We start from the raw sequence: 22,750 nt of genomic DNA, 5'->3' as shown, positions 1-22,750 counted from the left end.
AATATTTATTGCCTGATTCTTTGAAAACTATTTTGAAGATCATGTGAAGTGAATTTTATGTAATTTATTTGTTTGCACTTAAGGATGCAATCGTGCTTCCCAGGATCATTAGCTTCAAAACCCCAAAAAAATCGAAGTCTTAAAGCAATCAAACGAGTCCAAAACTCCCGATCGTTAATCACCCCCTATATTCGTTTTAACCCAAATCGAACGATCACTCGCTTCGTCTGACCTTTTCCCGAACCACGGAAGTGACCACGTAACCACCAGCCGAAAAGGGTCATCCAAAGTCGTCCAAAGCCGTCTGAAGTGTAGCTGAGCTTGTTGCGTAATTTCCTGCTCGAATCACATAATCGATCTCCAGTGGTCCGTCTATCTGGGGTTCGGCCCCCGGAACACTTGTGAAGGCGCCACCACCAACGCGCCAACTTGGCCGACACCGGCCACATGTAGATATGCCGATGATGACTGAAATTATTGTTGTGAGTAATTTATCATTTTTTTTTTTCGCTTGGCGCGACTCGACTCGCAGATCGCTCCAACATAAACGATTGCTTAACAACCTGGTCGTCTGCGACGATCACCTCGCAGGCAGGTTTGGCCGCCGAGACCGCATCAACCGGAACCACCACCGCGGTAGTGGCAGAGGAGAAAGAAAGATCTGTGCACGGGGCAAACGAACGAACGAACGAAAGTGAAAGTGAAAGTTGTGTGGACGCCAACCAACCAAGCCAATGACTCATGGGCGGTTGGTTTGGGAGTCCGGTTGTGGGGTTCGCTGCTGGTTGGCAAGTCTCTGCTCATGACATGAGAAACGGATGTAATCGATCGTCTGAGTGGATCGCGGGGTTGGTGCAAAGATGAGACTCACGATGAGAATGAACTTCAAAATTAGTTCCTTAATCAATAATACTCGTTACAGATCAATTTGGACGAAGTTCTGAGCACCCAGACTCGTTTGGAACAAAAGAGACTTGTCCGGAAACAAGCGACGAACCTCAAGCGATGAAAACATTACATCACAGCTAGCACTTTCACGCCGAAAGAAGAGCGCTCAACGTTGTCATTTAAATGTCAAAAGGTTCCGTGACCTCGGCCTGGTCATAACCGGCACGAGAAACCACCCCAAAATATCATCTCAGAGACAGCAGCGCTCATCACTTTCACCCTGTTGTCAAATAAAACACACAGCCAGTGAAGAAAAAAAAAAGATCGCCAGAGGCTGCATCTCGCGTGTCCCCGAGGGGATAGCTCTCTTTGGACGGCTCGCTTTGGCAGTATTACCTGAACCAAGTTTAGACCCTGCGGCGGAGGCGATGACGGTTACGACAGGGTGTTAATTTAGCGAGGTACTGTGGGAAAAAATGGTACGAAAATGGACAAAATCTTCAATTTTCAAAGATGCAATATTAAAAAAAATATGAATTAAATTTAGAAATTCCTAAATACTTATCTCATATCATCTTTTTGAAAAGAATCATTAGTTTTAAATATATCTAAGTGTTAACGAAATTTTATTCGCGGAACAACCACCTTTTTGTGGTACTATCATCGGGATTTCACCAAAAAAAAAAAATCAAAATAATATAAAACAAGTCTAAACAAGAAGTTAAACGTGAACTTTGAAAAATTGAGTAATTTTAACTAACTGTAACTATTTTTTTGTGAGTAGTACTAAACAATACCTACAATTTTGCCGAAGACACCAAACCGATCAGAAAATCGAAAATCGAATAATAGATACAGATTATTGGATATTTTAATAGCTTTTTTGTATGGATGGTTGGCAAAATTGTATGAAGACTTGTATGGACGAACCAATGATGCAAAATGACTTCTTTGGTCAAAGAAACAGTACACACAAAATACATCCAAATAAAAACAAAAAACAAAAACTATTTTAAAAAATATGCTCATTCTTTAAAGAATTGCTCTATTTCAAATTTTATTTAAAGTTTTTGTCACAAAATTGAATTTAAAATCTCAAGCCTTTAAGAAAAATAGAAGAGTCTAGTTGGTTTGGTATTTGTGGAAAGGTTGTAAAATAACTGCATCGTTTGATACCCATATTGCAATCAAGAAACAATTGAGTATTTCAAATTCTATGTTTTGATAATTTTAGTAGAAATTTAACAAAAACTCTAAATGTTGTAAACATACATTTTAAACGTTTGACACTCACATTGCAATTAACAAAAATTTCCGTATTTCAAAAATGAAAGATATTTTGTGAAAATTTTAGTATCACTTAACAAAACTTTAATGTAAAAATACACTTAAAATGTCGTACCGTTAGAATCCCATACGAAAAATTAAAAAAAATAGTATTTCAGAAATGATGTTATTTCTGAAAATGTAATCTAATTTAACAAAAACAATCATGTTGAAAACAGACATTTCAAATTTCGCATCGTTCTAAACCCTCAATAGGTATTATAAAAATCTGAGTATTTAACAAGTTTTGTTTCTGAAAATTTTAGTCTAATTGAACAAAAAAAAAATGTGTTTTGAAAATATATTTTGAAATTTCACATAGTTTGACTACCTACTACCTGTATTGTAAATTATAATAAAATGAGTATTTAAAAAATATTATTTAGTAAAAAAAAAGATCTTTTCCAAAAAATTATTAAAATATTGACAAAATACATTTCAAATTTCGCATCGTTTGAAACCCATATTGCAAATTTCTAAAACTTGAGTTAATAAAAAGAAATTCTGAAGTCTAGAGCAATTCTCTCAGATTTCGGTCATTAGATTTTTTTTTGTGTTTTTTAATCCGACTGAAACTTTTTTGGTGCCTTCGGTGTGCCCAAAGAAGCCATTTTGCATCATTAGTTTGTCCATATAATTTTCCATACAAATTTGGCAGCTGTCCATACAAAAATGATGTATGAAAATTCAAAAATCTGTATCTTTTGAAGGAACTTTTTGATCGATTTGGTGTCTTCGGCAAAGTTGTAGGTATGGATAAGGACTACACTGAAAAAAAATGATACACGGTAAAAAAAATTTGGTGATTTTTAATTTAACTTTTTGTCACTTAAACTTAATTTGCAAAAAAAAACACTATTTTTGTTTTTTTTTTTATTTTTTTATATGTTTTAGGGGACATAAAATGCCAACTTTTCAGAAATTTCCAAGTTGTGCAAAAAATCTTTGACCGAGTTATGAGTTTTTGAATCAATATTGATTTTTTCAAAAAATCGAAATGTTGGTCGCAAAATTTTTCAACTTCATTTTTAGATGTAAAACATTCAATATTAAGCCCTTTTGAAATGTTAGTCTTGATTCAAAAAAATTGAATGTTTGAATGTTTGAAGAATGAATGTTTCATATTTTAACATTGCAAATCAGACCATAAGTTGCTGAGATATCGACGTTAGAAAATGGTGGGTTGTTTGTGTGAGACTTACAAAACAACTATTTTCCTGTTTTTAAACATATACATGGCAATATTTCAACAACTAAGGGTCGCATCAACAAAGTTCAAGAAAGAAAATATAGAGTTTTCTCAGCTTCTCAAAAATATTTTTTTTCAAAAGTAGGCAAACATGTGCACTAATTTGAAACAAAAAATTAAAACTCCTACTATTTTTAAAAAAGTTACCTAAAAATGGCTTTAACTTGAAAACGGTGACCTTTATCAAAATTTCACTTAAGTGCTTTTTGATAGCAAATTCGATTTTACATCGAAAAAGGAAGTTGAAAGATTTTTGCGATCAATATTTCGATTTTGTTTTTAAAATCAGTATTGATTCAAAAATTCATAACTCGGTCAAAGATTTATTGCACAACCTGGAAATTTCTGAAAAGTTGGCATTTTATGTCCCCTCGAACATGTATATAAAAAAAATCAAAAATAGTGTTTTTTTGCAAATCAAGTTTTAGTGACAAAAAGTTAAATTAAAAATCACCAATTCTTTTTTACCGTGTACCAAAAAAGTTTCAGTCGGATAAAAAAATATGAAAATTAAAATTAAAAAAAAAGTCCGATTTCGTAGAGAATTTACGTATTTAATTAGAACACTTCATTTTGCTGGCTATCAATGTCACCCCGGTTTACGGTATCTAAAAATATGTGAAAATTTAAACTAATTTTACAGAATAACTAATGTTGTGAAAATAAATTTTAAATAACGCATCGTTTGACACCCATATTAAATTATTACAAATATTTTTTTTTTGGGAATTTATTTGTAGGGACCATTCATAAACCACGTGGATACTTTTTTTTATTTTAGATTTTTATTTTGTTTAAGGAAATCGAAATTGTTGAACTTGAAATGGTCTTGATTCGCGGCACAAATGCTTTTTACATAAAAAAAAGTTTTATGGAGTACCGGATACCGGAAAATTGCCAAAATAGTGCAATAACGACGTTTTGTAATTAATTTTAAATTGTTATATCGTAGATTTTTTTCAATATTTATTTCTAAATATTACAAAGTATAGAAGGATAGACATGTTTTATAAATTAAAAAAAGTACATTTGAAATTTATATCTAAACTTTTCTGATTATTTTTTTTTTCCTTGGTCAAAATTTGTATGCACCCACTGTCCAGACCGCAAGTCCGTTCAGAGCAGAGAAAGTGTTTTTTTTTGCGTTGCCGCCAACGGCCATCATCCGAGATGCAGTTTTGGTGAACTCACCGATCCGATGATCTGTCCGGCCGCGCCGCGGGCTTCGGAGAGCGGCGATGTTGTTTTAATTTCACTTTCTATCAAACCAGAAAGAGAAGCGGGGGCAAATGCATCGTAAGATGATGATCCAATCGGAAACCGGCCCAAAATCGAGCTCAATGAGTCCGACACGGTCGGGGGTCTTCTTTTTTTTGTTGAGGGGCTCGAGATGACTCATCGGAAGTGTTGGATAATCGTCGAGCATGGATGTGATGGAACCCTGGATCGTGATGGCGTAATCGGTTCGTAGCGGGAGAGCGATGCTGGGTTTGAATCCCGGGGAGAAAGTGTTTTTTTGTTCAATTCTTTATTGTTTAAATTTATATTTGAGCTTTTTTCCTGGAAGGGTCGAGCATAAAAATCAGACCTGCAATTTGACACCTTCTAGATTGTTGCCTTGATCAAGGAAGTTGAAAAAATATGAATCAGCGAATGTCCTTGAAAAAAGGATCGAACTTCATCGCCTCACCAATTTCAGACCAAAATTATAACCCTTCTTCTTGGCAACTGCATCGTTGGTTTCGAATCGGTGCTGATTATGGGTTTGCAGTATAAATCACGAGCATCGATGCAATAAAATTCGCAACCGATTGTTGTTTGGAGTTCGATTCCGGGTCGATTACCGATGCAACAGCCCCAGATTGGCGTCATTGGTGGTGGCCGGTGATAAATATATCTGAACGAATTGTCCCATCATTAGCTCCATCTCGATGAGATAGTAGAATATATTTATGTTTGACGACGCTGTATTTTGTTTTAATTTGTTGTGTCTTAATATACACAGTAAAAAAAATTGAAATCCTACTTCTAGAAGTGTATTCAGATTTTGTGTCAGAAAAAAATATGTTTGCACGTGTAAATTTACATCTTTTACTATGCAATTTCACTGTTTACGCAAAAATTAAGGTACAATTCCATAGAACACATAGAAGCATACAATTTTCTAACTTTTTTTCAACACATACGACGTGTAATTTATCTTTCTTGTCTCTTGTCTTGTGGAAATCGACAAATAGCTTCTTGAAGCTGCAAAAATATGTAATTTTACATCAAATATTGAGTAAAATTATATAAGCGAGGCGAGTTTTTCGTATTTTTAAAGGATTTTTTTTATTTTCCACACATTAATTCAGGTGAAATTCCGTAAAAAAATGGTTTATTTATGCCTTCAAATTTTCTAATTGACGTATGTTAAGTTTTGTTATAACTGCGAAAAACTACTACAAAAAATCCCTTTATCCTTAGTATCTTAAACTCGTAAAAAAAAATCGTGGGCAATCATTGGCACTATTGAACAAGTTAAAAAAATTGTATACTTCCGCAAAATAATACTTTAGGTGGATTTATCTCGAAAACGAATCCATATTATCAAAATTAATATGAAATACTTTTCGATTCCAAATCCAATTTTGACTCAAAAAATGAAGGACTTTTTTTATTTAGTCGTGTTTTGAAGTTTTAAAAAAATTACAATTTAATAAAAATGGCGGCACTACCAAATAAATTTTAGAAGCTGGGTCTATTTCGTCCTCTATAACATATCAAAAAATTAAAATTTAGGAAAAAGTAGTTTTTTTTTGTGTTCAGAAGTGAAATAAAACAATTGGTATTTGTTAAAGAGTGAGCCATAACCTTTTTTGCCGGAGATACAAAATTGATTAGAAATTTCGTTCCCAAAATACAGATTTTATATGGGCAGCTGTCAAATTCGTATGAAATTTTGTATGGACGGCCTAAGGATGCAAAATTTATTCTTTGGTCATTTTCATAAAAAAAAAATCATTCAAAATTTTCCATTTTATTTTTAAACAAGAAAGTTTATGTGTAAGTTTCACCTGGATTTTGACAGTGTTGTCAGATCTTCAATAATGAAAAATGTAATTTTTTTTCTGTGAAAAAAAAATTCCGATCAATGTTTCATATGAACGAAATGACTAGAAGAAGCAACGACTGATTTTATAACCTTTCTTTGGAGGGTAAAGCAAAAAACAGCAAAAACATTAAAAAAAATGAATAGCTCTCAACAGGAAAGCGGTTATGGCACTAGAGTTTTCAGGTTATGCCTTAACCTTTTCAGGACTTTTTTTTAAACGTAATTTGCAATATTGTTGAAAAAATCGAAAGCTTGACGTTCATACAGTAATTCCATTTGAAAAGAGCCTAAACCGAAAAAAAAGTTCTCTGACCGAGCTCAACAATTTTCTGGGGGTTCCTTGGCCAGAATAATTAGACTCGTATTTTTTGTTTGGCCATTAGGGTGACCTACATCGTGCTAGGGTGGTTCGAAAAATAGCAATTTTCGTCATTTTTCGCAAAAACCGCTTTTTTCAAAAAATCATATCTCCGCGTCATTTCATCCGATTTTAGCTGTCTTAGACGCAAAAGAAAGGTGGTTAGTTTGGCTATTTGAGAAAAAAAGAAAGAGGTTTCAAAAATCTAGCTTAACATTTGAAAAAGCCGTATGAAAACTTTAAATGGCGTTTTGACCGTGTCTGGACGAAAGAGCCTACGTCTGAAAATATTTTTTTCGGATTCTCGGAAAATTTCACATAACATATCAAGAAATTGGCGATGTCGAACCGTACGTTTCCGAGATGTGATTTTTTGAAAATAAAAACTGAGTTTTTCAACGCGCCACGCGCAAAAACAGAAAAATGACGAAATCGTGAAAAAATCAACTTTTTTCACTAAAACTATGATAACTTAAAAATTTCAGCGACGACCTATACATTTTTGGGTACCATTTTTTTATTATAATGCGCACCTTTTGGTACGTTAACATGTATGTATGCATGTATGTAACATTTTAGTGAAAACAGGAGATTTTTCGAAAAACTCAGTTTTTATTTTCAAACAATCATATCTCGGAAACGTACGGTTCGACATCGCCAATTTTTTGATATTTTACGTGAAATTTTCCGAGGAATCCGATGGTCCAGACACGGTCAAAACCCCATTTTAAATTTTCATACGACTTTTTAAAATTTTAAGCTAGATTTTTGAAACTTCTTACTATTTTTCTCAAATAGACAAACTAATCACCCTTCTTTTGCGACTAAGACAGCTAAAATCGGATGAAAATGACGCGAAGATATGATTTTTTGAAAAAAGTGGTTTTTGCGAAAAATTACGAAAATTACAATTTTTCGAACCACCATAGCACAATGTAGGTCACCCTAATGGCCAAACAAAAAGATACGGGTCTAATTATTTTGGACAAGGAACCCCTAGAAAAATTTTGAGCCCGATCGGAGAACTTTTTTTTCGGTTTAGGCTCTTTTCAAATGGAATTGCTGCATAGTGATCCAATTTACCCAACTTTTTTTGGCTAATTTTAACTCCAGATATCAGAAGATGGTTGAATTTCTAAAATCTTCCTCTTTTCTCGAGCTTGTGAATTGAGGTGTTGATGATATTATTATATATTAGTTCTCAACTGTCAAAAAAATGCAGAGAAAAAAAATCGTAAAAATGCTGGTAAACAATTATACAGTTTTGAATTTTGATGAAAATCGGAAAAAATGAGTTAAAGATTAAGATTGGGATTGAGAATGAGATTAGGTTTGGTATTGAGAGTAAGATTGGGATTGGTATGGGATTGAGATTTAGATTGTGATTGCGATTGGGATTGGGATTGGGATTTGGATTGGGATTGGGATTGGGATTGGGATTGGGATTGGGATTGGGATTGGGATTGGGATTGGGATTGAGATTGAGATTGAGATTGAGATTGAGATTGAGATTGAGATTGAGATTGAGATTCAGATTCAGATTGAGATTGAGATTGAGATTGAGATTGAGATTGCGATTGCGATTGGGATTGGGATTGGGATTGGGATTGGGATTGGGATTGGGATTGGGATTGAGATTGGGATCGGGATTGGGATTGGCATTGGGATTGGGATTGAGATTGATTTCGAGTTTGAGATAGAGGTTGGGGTTGGGATTGAGGTTAGGGTTTAGATTGAGATTGAGTTGAAAATTTTCTTTAACCTGACCTACCGGAAAGTCCCACCCAACCCTTCGTTAAACCCAAAGCAGCAGTACTGTCAACACTGCCGCCCTTTACTCAGCTCATTACGCATCATTATCGTACCACAATAACAGCAACAACAACAACATCGCAACAAGAGGAAATACCTCATTTCCCCTTTTTACACCAGCAGCGCGCGCTCCCAGAAATTGAGCTGTGTACGATCGCGGCTTCAAGAAGGTCTCCCCCGGAACTCCGCCGGACCAACAATCGCGCCGGGCCCCGAAGTGCTAATGGCCGTGAATTACGGGCTTTGCTAGGTTCCGCGCAAAATGACTTGCCCACCACAGTCTACCAAGAGAAAATGAATATCATCTTTCTTGGTTGGTGTTGCTGCTGCTGCTGCTGCAGAAGAAGTTGTGACCATAGGCGATGATGACCATAGGCGCGTCACGGTGAAAGACTGTGGGGAACCATGTGATGATGATGGTCATGATCACCGTTCGAGCGGGGGGTTGTGTTGTGTAGTAGGTGGCGAGATGTTGGCGCGATCGTGCTAAAATTGTAGGGTTTCCATTTCGGATCAACGCCGCGATCGCGATCGCGATCCAGATGAGATGGGTGTAATTTAATCGTCGATCACGTCTCTGACGCCCCGGCATGGAGGTGGTGGAGGTCGCGGGAACTAATGACTTACTTTAGGATCGGCCGGGGCGGGGTACCGATCCGGATCTAGACCCGGTAAATGGTGTGGTGATCGTCCGGAGGGGACCATTATTTTGGCAGGTATTGATCGCGATCGCGGGTTCATTCACAGATCACGCGGGACTTTCTTTTGCGGGGTTTGGTTGGTGGTTGATGAGATGTTTTGGGACCTCTTGGCCTCTCCCTCCGTTAGAGGAGCTCTTTTCGGGACGCGAGTGAACAATGAACAATCGTGCCGAGTTTGTTGGCAAATGTTGCAAATTGAATGGAGCGTTGTGGGGGCGTCGTCGTCGGATGTTGTTGAGAAAACATTTCACCAAGTGGGCGAGGGATCGCGTGGGGGCGTTGTTGAACGAGTTGTGAAGGGTTTGGGCGTATGAAAAGTTGGTTCGAATTTTGGTGGTCCACACATTTCTCTTTGTAATGGTTTGTTCGAATCGATCTTTCGAACATACTAGCAAACTTAATATAATTTGAAAATTAAAGCGGCCAGCCCCACTGCGTTGTGTTTACCGCAAAGAGAATTTTTAGAACGGATCACATTTCACAGAATTTACAGAGACGGAAGGATGCGGGGACATACCGTACCAACCGCTACGTGTTAACAAATTTTCTAACTGAGCTTCTAATTTTTAAAAGGATTTAAACCAGTAATGCTAGCTGAATTACGCTCTTTGAAGCTTGCGCCGTGCCAGATTTGTCAAGATTGAGTTTGATCGCGAACCTGCGCCGGTGACCCCCGTGGGTCCAACTTCCTACTTTTTTTTCCGAGGCCGGAATCGGCTGTGTCATTCCTCGACGGCTTCGGCAAAGTCCCAAGAGATACCTCTCGGTAATGATCGACCGGCCAATTATTGTGATTATTTTATTACACATTTTTCTTCTCGCGGCGTCGTCGTCGATGGCGACTTGGAGACTTGGTGGTGGTCGATTGGAACGTGCCTCCGGAAACTTTGTTGTACGAGTGATTGAGAGAGAGAGAGGAATTCCGGTGCGGCGATCCGCCGCGTGATTGCAATCGTATCAAATGGACGGAGACGGTTGTGAGGGCAATCAATCATTCAAACAATTCGAACATCTTTCGACGTCTTCAAACGGCTGGCCTGGCATCAGATAATGACAATTATGGACGACGCCAGAGGGACAGCTGTACGGAGTGACTGACTGACTGCTTGACTGGTATAGAAGGGTAGTTTTGCTTTCGGTTTCTACCGAGTGACTTGGGTCTGACACAGAAACCTAGAGCTCAAGGATGCGCGCTCTCCGATGCTCGATTGTCGAAGCAAATTACCCCCTCCACTGCATTCGATGAGGCAGGTCTCTTTGTGCGGATGCTGTTAGTAGAACAGCTTAGTAGCGATCGGATTGGAGTGATAGGCTAAACGATTTGGACTAGAACTTTAGGCACTTGAATCAGGTCTAATTGGTCTGAATTGTTTTCTTAGGTTTTTTGACGATGCCCTCTAACAATTTCGAAAATATAAATTAAATCTTGAAAATAAAATCAATATTACAAAAAATGCTGAAATTTTAAAAAAGCGTTTTAAGCCAAAAAAACGTTACTTAATCCACCTTAAGGTGGTTGTTGCCTTCCTCACATTCATGTTGTATTTTAGGTTGTATTTACAAATTAATTTAAGAGTTTTCCTTAATTTTTTTTTTTCATTTTTTTATAATTTTTGATTTTACTAGAACAGCAATTTCAATTATTTTTTTTAAAGGAGAAAAGGGGGGGGGGGCTGTAATTGAATTTGCTGATATGCCAACATAAGGTGCACGATGGAATTGCATGCTGTCCCCCTAGTCTTAGTAAACAATGTCTCATGATAGAACTCATTTCAGTAAAAAGTTCGTGTAAATCTTTGTCGAGACAAAATGATGTATTCAGCAACATAATTAATACAGACTTTTTCCAGAAGAGACGCAGACACTGCTTAAGCAATGTGGCAACCGGGCGATACGCATGCTGCGCGACTCTCGCGCGTAATCAAAAAGACCCGGCCTTTGAGGTTATGCAAAAATCACCCTTTTTTGTAGCTACAAAAAAACTTTTTCTTGGCATAACTTCAAAAGTACTTCACTAAAAAGAATAAAATTTAATAGGGTCTTAGGGGACCCCAAAACGAACAGAATAAGGCGGATCCGGCCAAAATCGGTTCAGCCAGTTCTGAGATAATCGTGTGGAAAAAATCATGTCTACACACATCCCCAAAGACATTTGTTCAGAATTTGATTCTGAGTCGATAGGTATACGTGAAGGTATATCTAGTAGTCGTATTTAAGAAGTTAATTTTTCGAGTGATTTTATAGCTTTGCCTCAGTGAGGTGAGGAAGGCAAAAAACATAGAAAAATTCCTTCCAAAAAATCTAAATCATAATTAAATAAAAAATAAAACTAACATTAATTAAATTTAAGGGTAATTCTCTACCAACTCACACGAAATCGGGAAAAGTTGCCCCGACCCCTCTTCGATTTGCGTGAAACTTTGTCCTAAGGGGTAACTTTTGTCCCTGATCACGAATCCGAGGTCCGTTTTTTGATATCTCGTGACGGAGGGGCGGTACGACCCCTTCCATTTTTAAACATGCGAAAAAAGAGGTGTTTTTCAATAATTTGCAGCCTGAAACGGTGATGAGATAGAAATTTGGTGTCAAAGGGACTTTTATGTAAAATTAGACGCCCGATTTGATGGCGTACTCAGAATTCCGAAAAAACGTATTTTTCATCGAAAAAAACACTAAAAAAGTTTTAAAAATTCTCCCATTTTCCGTTACTCGACTGTAAAAAATTTTGGAACATGTCATTTTATGGGAAATTTAATGTACTTTTTGAATCTACATTGTCCCAGAAGGGTCATTTTTTCATTTAGAACAAAATTTTTCATTTTAAAATTTCGTGTTTTTTCTAACTTTGCAGGGTTATTTTTTAGAGTGTAACAATGTTCTACAAAAATGTAGAGCAGACAATTACAAAAATTTTGATATATAGACATAAGGGGTTTGCTTATAAACATCACAAGTTATCGCGATTTTACGAAAAAAAGTTTTGAAAAAGTTACTTTTTGCGTTTCTCTTTGTTTCGTCGTCCGTGTCTGTCGCGGGTGACCATGAACGGCCATGATCGATGACGACCAACTTTTTTAAAACTTTTTTTCGTAAAATCGTGATAACTTGTGATGTTTATAAGCAAACCCCTTATGTATATATATCAAAATTTTTGTAATTGTCTGCTCTACAACTTTGTAGAACATTGTTACACTCTAAAAAATAACCCTGCAAAGTTAGAAAAAACACGAAATTTTAAAATGAAAAATTTTGTTCAAAATGAAAAAATGACCCTTCTGGGACAATGTAGATTCGAAAAGTACATTAAATTTTCCATAAAATGACATGTTCCAAAATTTTTTACAGTCGAGTAACGGAAAATGGGAGAATTTTTAAAACTTTTTTAGTGTTTTTTTCGATGAAAAATACGTTTTTTCGGAATTCTGAGTACGCCATCAAATCGGGCGTCTAATTTTACATAAAAGTCCCTTTGACACCAAATTTCTATCTCATCACCGTTTCAGGCTGCAAATTATTGAAAAACACCTCTTTTTTCGCATGTGCAAAAATGGAAGGGGTCGTACCGCCCCTCCGTCACGAGATATCAAAAAACGGACCTCGGATTCGTGATCAGGGACAAAAGTTACCCCTTAGGACAAAGTTTCACGCAAATCGAAGAGGGGTCGGGGCAACTGCTGTGTGAGTTGGCGGAGAATTACCCTTAAATAAATACTTAAATTCAAAAAACAACAATACAAAATACCACGTTAAAAAAAATGCGGGATACAAAAAACATCAAAATATGAAAATTAAAACAATCTAAAATACTTAATCAACGAAATTACTAAAAAATACTAAAAATACTAAAAATACTAAAAATACTTAAAATACTTAAAATACTTTAAATACTTTAAATACTTTAAATACTTTAATTACTTTAAATACTTTAAATACTTTAAATACTTTAAATACTTTAAATACTTTAAATACTTTAAATACTTTAAATACTTTAAATACTTTAAATACTTTAAATACTTTAAATACTTTAAATGCTTTAAATACTTTAAATACTTTAAATACTTTAAATACTTTAAATACTTTAAATACTTTAAATACTTTAAATACTTTAAATACTTTAAATACTTTCAATACTTTAAATACTTTAAATACTTTAAATACTTTAAATACTTTAAATACTTTAAATACATAAAATACTTTAAATACTTAAAATACTAAAATACCTAAATACTAAATTAGGCCGTTGCAAATATTTTTTGAAGTTTATGTCCCTAGGGCAAAAAAAATAATAATTGCCAAAAATAAAGCTTTTGTGGTGCTGTACATTGGAATTTCATAAAAATTCAAAATATTTTAAATCCAGCCCAAACATGCTAAATATGATTATCAATGTAGAAAAATGCGTTTTAGATTGTTTTCAGTTGATTTGACTTTTATTTTCATTAAAATTTTGAAGTTTTTTGAAAAAATACTTTTCTGCCCCCTGATTTTTTGGGCCAATTTTGAAGGGGGGGAGGGCGACATAAACTTTGAAAAATATTTGCAACGGCCTTACTAAAATACTAAAATACTAAAATACTAAAATACTAAAATACTAAAATACTAAAATACTAAAATACTAAAATACTAAAATACTAAAATACTAAAATACTAAAATACTAAAATACTAAAATACTAAAATACTAAAATACTAAAATACTAAAATACTAAAATACTAAAATACTAAAATACTAAAATACTAAAATACTAAAATACTAAAATACTAAAATACTAAAATACTAAAATACTAAAATACTAAAATACTAAAATACTAAAATACTAAAATACTAAAATACTGAAATACTAAAATACTAAAATACTAAAATACTAAAATACTAAAATACTAAAATACTAAAATACTAAAATACTAAAATACTAAAATAATAAAATACTAAAATACTAAAATACTAAAATACTAAAATACTAAAATACTAAAATACTAAAATACTAAAATACTAAAATACTAAAATACTAAAATACTAAAATACTAAAATACTAAAATACTAAAATACTAAAATATCAAAATACTAAAATATCAAAATACTAAAATACTAAAATACTAAAATACTAAAATACTAAATTACTAAAATACTAAAATACTAAAATACTAAAATACTAAAATACTAAAATACTAAAATACTAAAATACTCAAATACAAAAATACAAAAATACAAAAATCACAAGATCCTCTGTAATTAATCTTAGCTTTAAGAAAAATGTAATTACAAAAGCCGACTCGGTCCTTACCAGGTCCCAGTACCGAAAAGGATCTTATAAGTATAATTTTATGAAAAAAAGAAATAATAAAAAAATAAAATACAGAAATACAGAAATACAAAAATACATGAAATTTTGCGAAAAAGCGTTCTTTGGGGATCTGGAAAGGCTCGGTGCATTTTTTGTGAATCGTGTTTTTAACATTTTTTAATCATCCATCTCGGAATGCAAGTCGATGGATGTGTAGTTGTTGGATGTGTGGTAAGTTGAATGAAGGCATTTTTCCGTAGCATTCAGCTCGGAAGGCATCGGCGTAGACTTTTGTTATTTTTAGTTTTCTTTGCAAATTTCTTATAAAGACAAAAAAAAATCTGCAGTGATTTTTGGAAAATATTTCAAAAATGTAAAAAAAAATCAAACAAGCTTTCGTTAAAATCTCTCTCCAATGCAACTCTTGGCTGAAAGTGTTACCAACAGGAAATTAATTGAATTGCTGATATCTTCCGCGCACCTTTTTTATCGCCCCTCTCATAACATCCACGTGATGAAGAATTATTGATTTGAGTTTTTTCCTCTCTCCATTTCAGGTATGTACAACTATTTCTACAAATACGGCGAGTGGCCACCGCTGATCGCCGCCGTTGCAACCCTGCCGTCGATGGCGATGATGGAATCTGCCACGGAAGAAGCGGCCACGTCAACGTACGGTTTGTACTGACCGTGCGGCGAAAAGTAAGGGAAAATATGATCTTGTTATTTTTTTTGCTCGTTTTTTCTTTGGAAATCGAAAGTGATGTTAGGAAGAACCGATTAACGGAGGGGAAAATTTTTGGATTGTTGAATTTTCTAAGCTTGAAATGTGAACTTTTTTGATGAAGCAACTTTTGCCAATAAAATATTGAATTTGACTGCTTTTATGCAACTTATTTTTTCCTCTCTTCATTTAGTCTTCACTATCGCTAGCCAGGGTTCAGATCAGCAGTTTAGCACTAATTTGCACTTTCCTCACCGCTTTTTATGCAACAAACTGTCAGCTCGGCGGTTGCAGACCACCTACCAGTAAAACGTGGTCCGGAAAATCGGCTTCTCACTTTGGAATTAGTGCCACAGTGATAATTGCTGGTGTCTTGCCAAAATTATACGCTGGAATTAAAAATTGCCACGCGAAATCGCCTAAAAAGTTTACTTTCTATCCATTGGCGGGTGGTGATGTCCACCACCGCGAAAATAAGGAAGAAGAATTATAAAAGATAAAAATTGAAGAAAGACAATAAGAGACGAACTTAAAAATAGTCGAAGTGGCTAAAAAACCAACAGCGATTCGCGCGACTATAAGTCAATGCAGAAAGAAAGGTTGATAATTAAAAAAGTGTGTCAGCGTCAGTGGCTGACTCACCCCCTTCGGCCTGCTGAAGGAGGTTGTTGTTATCACCTTTGGGTCGGCCACTCTCTTGCCGGCAAGCCGGCCGAGAATTCTCAGCGTTATTTAGAGTTATTGACTTGGCGGTTGTGCGAAATGTTCGAGAGGGAAAGTTTTTCCGACTGGCAAGCAAAGTTTTGTGCGTGGGGTGGGAAAATTGCACCTCGGATGTGAATTGTTGCTTTCAGAGCCTCACGATGGCGGTGAAATGTCATTGTTGCCATTACGACATAATGACGGGTCGCACTGTTGCACCTTCACTTTTGTTACTTTTCCCCCTGAAGTTCAAAGTGGCGTTGGGAAAAATACCAAACAAGCTGTTATTTTGTGTTTTTAAAAAAAAAAAAATTTGTTTCATCTGCATTAAAAATAATCAATTTTAGCAAAAATCTAAAGGTTTAAAAAAAATTATCAGCAAAATGTTGTTATTACTGGTCACTCATATTTCTTTAACTCGGAGCGAGACAGCGAGCAGAAGAGTGACTCTCTTGCCTCCATATTCCTCTCATTTGTTCCAGCTTTCTCTTTACTGCGTAGGAATCTGGAGGAAAGAGAGTTGCTCTTTTGCTCACTGTCTTATTGTTTCTAGTCAAGTTATGCTTGTGTCATTTGATTTAGCAAAATTAAGATTTTAAGACAGGGTGGCCACCTCGGGAAAAAACCGGGAAAACCGGGAAAAAACCGGGATTTTTCTCCACCGGGAGAAACCCGGGAAAAACTCGGGAATTCGACTGACAAACCGGGAATTTTTTTTAAGTTTAGTTAAAATTCGACAAAAGCTTTTTAATGTATTCAATATGTTCTTTTCTCAATTAGAATATTATTCCTGTTATTCTAAATGAAGAATTCGCGAAAACTATGTTTGATGTTTTTTACTGTTGTATCTTATGAAATTTTTACTTGGCGAATTTGTTTTTTTTTTTAATAAAACAAAATGTTTGCTCTACCAGCGGTTCTCAACCTGGGGTACATGTACCCCGTAATTTGTCCCAAACAAAATATTTGAGAGAAAAAAATAACGAATTGATTTGAAGCAAAAAATTAACAGTCATACTTAAGGTGCAGTGAATTACGGGCGAATTGTTTTTGACCAATCAGAAAATGTTTAAAAAATATTTGAATGATATCTCTATAATTTGCAATCGTTTAGAAATTTTAAGAATTTGAAGTAAAGTGCACAGTTTTTGAGTTTTTTGTTTGTTTTTTTTTTTTTTTTTTTTTTTCTACGAATATTTTTTATAAATTGTGCCAACTATACCATTTAATACCATGTTGGTAGAAAAATCTTATGTTTCATGATTTGGATATTTTCAATTCGACCTTTCTTTGCTAAAATATTAGTTTTGCATAATATTAAAATTAGGATTTTTTTCGTAAGTGGAAATTATGGATCTCATGGTACGAAAACAACATTACAGTGAATATCTCTCTAATTGTCACACAAAATACACTCTTTTAAAATATTTTTCTTGGCCTGTCTGAGCAATAAAAGAATGGATCAAAAATTTTCAAAAAAGAAAGCAGTAAAGAGTTTTCTTAACCATTTAATTTTTTAGAGATAAAATAGAATAATTGAATTGAAAATAGCTACAACTTCAAAAAAGTACTATTAAATAGCATGTTTAAATCTGAAATCAAAACAGTTTTTGAAAATCTTTTATATATATATTTTGGGCAGTTTAAAAAATCTCTGTTTCAAAAATAATTCGCTACAAAAAACTTTAGATAAAATTTGCACCAGCCTTATGTATTGTTGAAAAAATCGCAGCACGGTAATTTTTTTAATTTTTTTACCATTTTGTGTTTTGGGTTTTTTTAAGAAAGTTTTTTAAATTAAAATTATTCTCGAAAATTTATCCCATCACTACGTACAAACTTACCGAAGATACTAAATCGATAAACAAAAGTTTCAAGGTACCGATTTTTTTACTTTTGTATGGCCCTTTTCCTGCACTGCTGCAAAAGTGTATAAATTTTTGTTTGGACTAATGATGTAAAAATACTTTTTTGGTTAAAAAGAAAGTACTCACATAATTTTAGCCAAAACAAATTAATTCACAGAAGTTGATAATTCTTGGAAGAATCGTTCGTCTTGAATTCACAAAACATTTTTTCAAAGAAAACTAACGAGCATTTACATAAATGTTGAAAACAATGTATTTTTGCAAATCTTTTCTACAAAAATAATAAATTTTAGTAATGTTTTATCTTATTCTAAAAAATTAAAACGATTTTTTTTATTTTGAGTTTGCAAAATCTGCATGCATGATGATGAAAAATCCCAATCATTATGGAAATTGGAGGTTTGGATTGGAAACAGATTAAAACGGCTTCGTTTGCAAATTACTTACTTTTTACTCAAGATTTGAAAACATTCTTGAGGAATTCAAACTTTGAACCAAATTTATGCGTTCAAAAAGTATGTTAATACTAACGTTAGCCTAAAAAACATTGTAATTTGGTTTAAAAACATTCCGGAAAATTCCTTCTGGTCTCGGGAGAAAACCGGGAAAAAATCGAAATCTGGTGGCCACCCTGTTTTAAGAGTCTCTTTTTTCAAAAACATTGAAACATAAAATTGTTAAGCAAAATTAATTTCAAAATTATACATGCTAATCATCGTCTCTGCTGCTTATTTAATCACCAACGCGCGATGCAACGTCCCGAAATCGCATCTTTCTCCGCCTCACAACTCGTTGGTGTTGTTTTGAATTGCTTTTCCCTTAAGGCGCGAGCGCGCGCCCACCACACCACACCACGTGGTGTCTCGGGTCCGCGCACTCACTTTCGAAAGTGAAACAACAACAAAAAGAAGGGTAAATGTCCATCAAAGCGCGCCCACAAGCTAGCAAAAAGCAAAAAAAAAAAAATCTAGAAAAAAAACACAAGACAAACTCTCAAACAAGGAGCCAAGTCTCTATCCGCTTTTCCCTTTGAAGCTCTGGACAGCGCGCAACCAGTTGTTGTTGTTGTTGCTGTTGTGTTTACGCTTATAAAACGCAACAAAAACAACAACAGCAACGCCATCTCGCGCGCGCGCCGCACGCCTTACGTAACTCTCTTTTCAAAACACGTTTTCACGCTTTCTTCGCGGGGTGAGTTCCCCCCGGCGGCGCTCAACAGGTGAGTGACCGCGCGGCGGCGCGACGGCGAAAGAAAAAGTTTAAATATTTATTTATTTATTGTTTGGTTTGAGTGACTTGTTTACATCCGTTCGCGCTATGCGCGAGAGAGTGAGTTCGTCTCGGCGCGCCTGAGTGACTACCACGCGGTTTGGGAACATTTCCAGCGCCTACTCTGTCAGTTGCTCGCCGGCTTTCGTTGCGGTTGGAGCGTCGTGTCGTGGTGAACCTTCGTCTGCGTCGTCGTTGTAACACGTTGATTATCGGTTGAAGGGTTTTTTTTGTCGGTTTTTGTTCCAGAATTGGGGTTACAGTGAGAGTGATTTGAAGGACTATGGAGTGAAGATTTGGCAACTAAGGACTGTTATACTGTGGCCAGTGGTGAAGTTCGGTGATACTCCAATGGGTAGAGATGAACAGCGCAATTCCGTCATCATGCATGGATCGATACATCAATCGATATATAGGGCCACCGCATCCGGTTCAGCAGCCGCAGCAGCAGCAACATCCGCATCAACAGCAGTTGCTTAGCCAGAACGGGTTCTACCCGCATCAGCAACTCTTGCAGCAACAGCAGCAGCAGCAGCAACAGCAACATCAGCAACAGGTCGTCCAGCAGCAGCATCAACAGTTGTCCCAGGGACATGGACCTCCGCCGCACAATTTCATGGTCGGATGTTACAGCAACGCCAGCGGTTGGACGGGAGTCCCGTTGATATCGACCGCAGCGCGTAGACCTCGGAAGTTTCCGCCGGTCATCAACGGCGGCGGCCAGCAGAATGGTCACTACCAACCGAACAGCAAGCTGGACTTTGACGAGAATGCCATGTCCAGGCTGGCGCTGCATGCCCACGGGGCCCCGCTGATCCTGGCCAACAATCGGTACAACCGATCCAACAGCAAACCCGGTCCCAACAAACCCAACAAAGTGCCTTCGAATCACGCGCCAAGTCGCGATGATCACCTGCAGCACCATCTGAAGATGGTCCAAGCGATGGGACAGCAACAACAGCAGCAGCAACATCAACAGTTGTCCCACCCCAACGATGCCCACTCGGTGGCCAGTGACGAGAGTGGTCCCAACTCGGGAACCACCAACTCCTCGGCGTCCTCATCGTCCTCCTCAGACACCTGTCTGCCGCGGATCATCAAACCGCGCAAACGAAGAAAGAAGGACCGGAAACCCGCCCAACAAACCGGATCTACCCCGTCTTCAGAACCAACCCAGACTTCGACGACCTCGTCGACCCCACAGCACTCCGCCGTGAACCAGCTTCTGCTGGACGAAACCACGCGTGACTTCCTGCACGAGATCGCCCTCATGGCGAACGCCGGAACGTTCGACTTTTCCGGACTCATCCGCGAACAGCAGCAGCAGCAACACCAACAACCCGTTCAAGTCCAGCAACCCCCTCAACAGCAACATTTCAGCAGCAGCAACAGCGACTCGAGCGACTCGGGCATCAACAACCTGGCCTGCTCGTGCCGGTTGTGCGATCCGTTCTGCAAGATCTGGGCGTTTCCGCTGCGGCGGTCCTGCTCGGACAACAGCGCCGAGATCGAGCTGAACCGGGCCAAGGACGTGGGCGTGATCGGCAGCAACCGGAGCAACTCGTTCCGGAGCGAGTGGCGCAGCTCGCCGCACTCGTTGGAGCAGCAGCAGCAGCAGGATCTTGGCGGTTCCGGAAGTCGGAAGGGCAGCTTCAGCGACTCCGGAGATTCCGGGTGTGACCTGCTGAGCGGGTTGACGTTCTGCTCCGAGGACATCCTGAGCAGCGTCAACAGGGAGCTGTTCCTGACGCCGGTTGACGGCGGCAAGGAGTTCAAGTACCCGATGACCGGAGGAGGTGGTGGTGGCGGTCCCAACAGTATTAGTGGCAGTGGAAGTCCCAGCAGTAGTGTAACGGCCGATGGCGCTAGTGAGATGTTACTGATCAGTGAGCTAACGAAGAAGCTGAACGAAGGGCTGGACCTAAGGTCCAGCGGGGGAGGCTCGTCCGACAGTGGCTCGTCGGTGTTCTCCGACAGTGTGTTTGGGGAAGGTTCGTCCCCGCCGGGGACGGCCAACGGCGGGTCCGCGGATCTGTTTGTGAATTTCGACGCGATCTCGCGAAACAACCTGTTCAGTGTGAATAACATCAGCAAATTGAGCAATCTTCTGTTCGATGACGGCCTAACGGCACCCGGTCTAGTGATAAATAGTGGCCAACATCTTAATCATAATAATAATGTGCTCGTCGGCGGCGCTAACGGGACCGCCGCCGCCACTGGTGTGAATTACATCCGGAACAAGAACGTCCAAAATCCGCCACCGCCGACCTCCTCGGCTCCAGTGACAACGACGACCCAGCAGCGTCCCCTGTTCAGCGAGCATCAACCGTTCGTCTTCGTGCCGGACGCGGATCAGCAGCAGCAGCAGCTCAACTGCTTCGATATGGTTTGGAGTAACGATCGTAAACTACTTCCGGTCGAGGAATAGAGGGGCGACCCTAGAGAACAAGTGCTTCATCTCGTTAGGTTAGGCACAGAAACAGAGTTAGGCTCGCGAACTACGCTCGCGCAGACAAATTAAATTTAGAGATCCTCTCTTCCCTGCTTTCCTGAAGATCCCCGCTGGGTCGGGCCCTGCGGTAGCACCGCGAGAGAGAGAGAGAAACAAGCCGTAGCAATCAGCACCAGAATTAATAATCAACCTCTGGGTGTACGAATCTATCTTCTTTTGTTCTATGCACGGAAAAAAAAGTTCGGCGTTGTCGCGAAAAAGTGCTGTCGAAATCGTTTACATTGTTTTCAGACCCTAAAGAAGACACTTTTCGATGTAGAAACACACTTAAAATTTCATTTTTAGTTTCGTTAACACTTTCTTACGATTTCGCTGACAGGATTTTTTTCCGTGCCGGACCATCCGTTTGTCTGTTTTTCAAGATTTCTCGGAAATTTGTTTATGATTTCTAATGCTTGTTTAGAAAAACTGTTCTAAAATCTATCAAATGATTAGCATTATAAGAAATCAACTCAAAATTTCATTTACAGTTTCGTTAGAATTTTCTTACGATTTCGTCGACTGATTTTTTTCCGTGCCAGAATAGTTTTTGTTTTTCAAGATTTCTCGGGAATTTGGCGCGTCGTGCGGCATATCTCTCTCTCTCGCGGCTCCTGGAACTCCCAGAAGCACTCCCAGAGCTCCCCCCTATTTCTACCTTTTCCTTCCCTACCACCTGTGTGTACATAAATGGATCCATATTAGAACCCGTGGCCCAGTCCCAATGGCAGGTAGAGAATAAGGTATAGAGGTCACACGGAGCACACATTTCCTTTTGGCTACCTTTTTACGTTTTTATCTTTGCTCTCTCTCGCTCTGCTGGTTGGTTATTAGATATCTCCCTCCCTGTGTGTCTTATCTTCTTCCTCTTCCCGTGACGTAGACGTAGAAGGTTCTGCCGTCCCGTTCCCGTGTGAATCTTCACTTTTTGGCGCTCAATAAAATTTGCGCCGTAATGAGAGGTAATGAGGTTACTTGCAATTTG

At 37.5% G+C, this 22,750-nt stretch overlaps 1 protein-coding gene across 1 annotated transcript; it reads left to right on the top strand.

Annotated features, from left to right (window-relative positions):
- Positions 1 to 18,705: 18,705 nt before the first annotated feature.
- LOC120432143 (homeotic protein female sterile) lies at positions 18,706 to 22,081 on the top strand. Its single transcript, XM_039597275.2, has one exon. It carries the CDS (start codon positions 19,636 to 19,638, stop codon positions 21,700 to 21,702), a length of 2,067 nt encoding a protein of 688 aa, XP_039453209.1. The 5' UTR covers positions 18,706 to 19,635; the 3' UTR covers positions 21,703 to 22,081.
- Positions 22,082 to 22,750: the final 669 nt, after the last annotated feature.

Source organism: Culex pipiens, chromosome 1 (assembly GCF_016801865.2).
Source record: "Culex pipiens pallens isolate TS chromosome 1, TS_CPP_V2, whole genome shotgun sequence".
In the NCBI taxonomy this organism is placed as follows: Eukaryota; Metazoa; Arthropoda; class Insecta; order Diptera; family Culicidae; genus Culex; species Culex pipiens.
The sequence above is the reverse complement of the archived record's forward strand: the minus strand, read 5'-3'. Positions and strand labels throughout refer to the sequence as shown.

Coding starts and splice junctions, on each gene's coding strand:
- LOC120432143 (XM_039597275.2), top strand. CDS start 19,636: ATGAACAGCGCAATTCCGTCATCATGCATGGATCGATACATCAATCGA.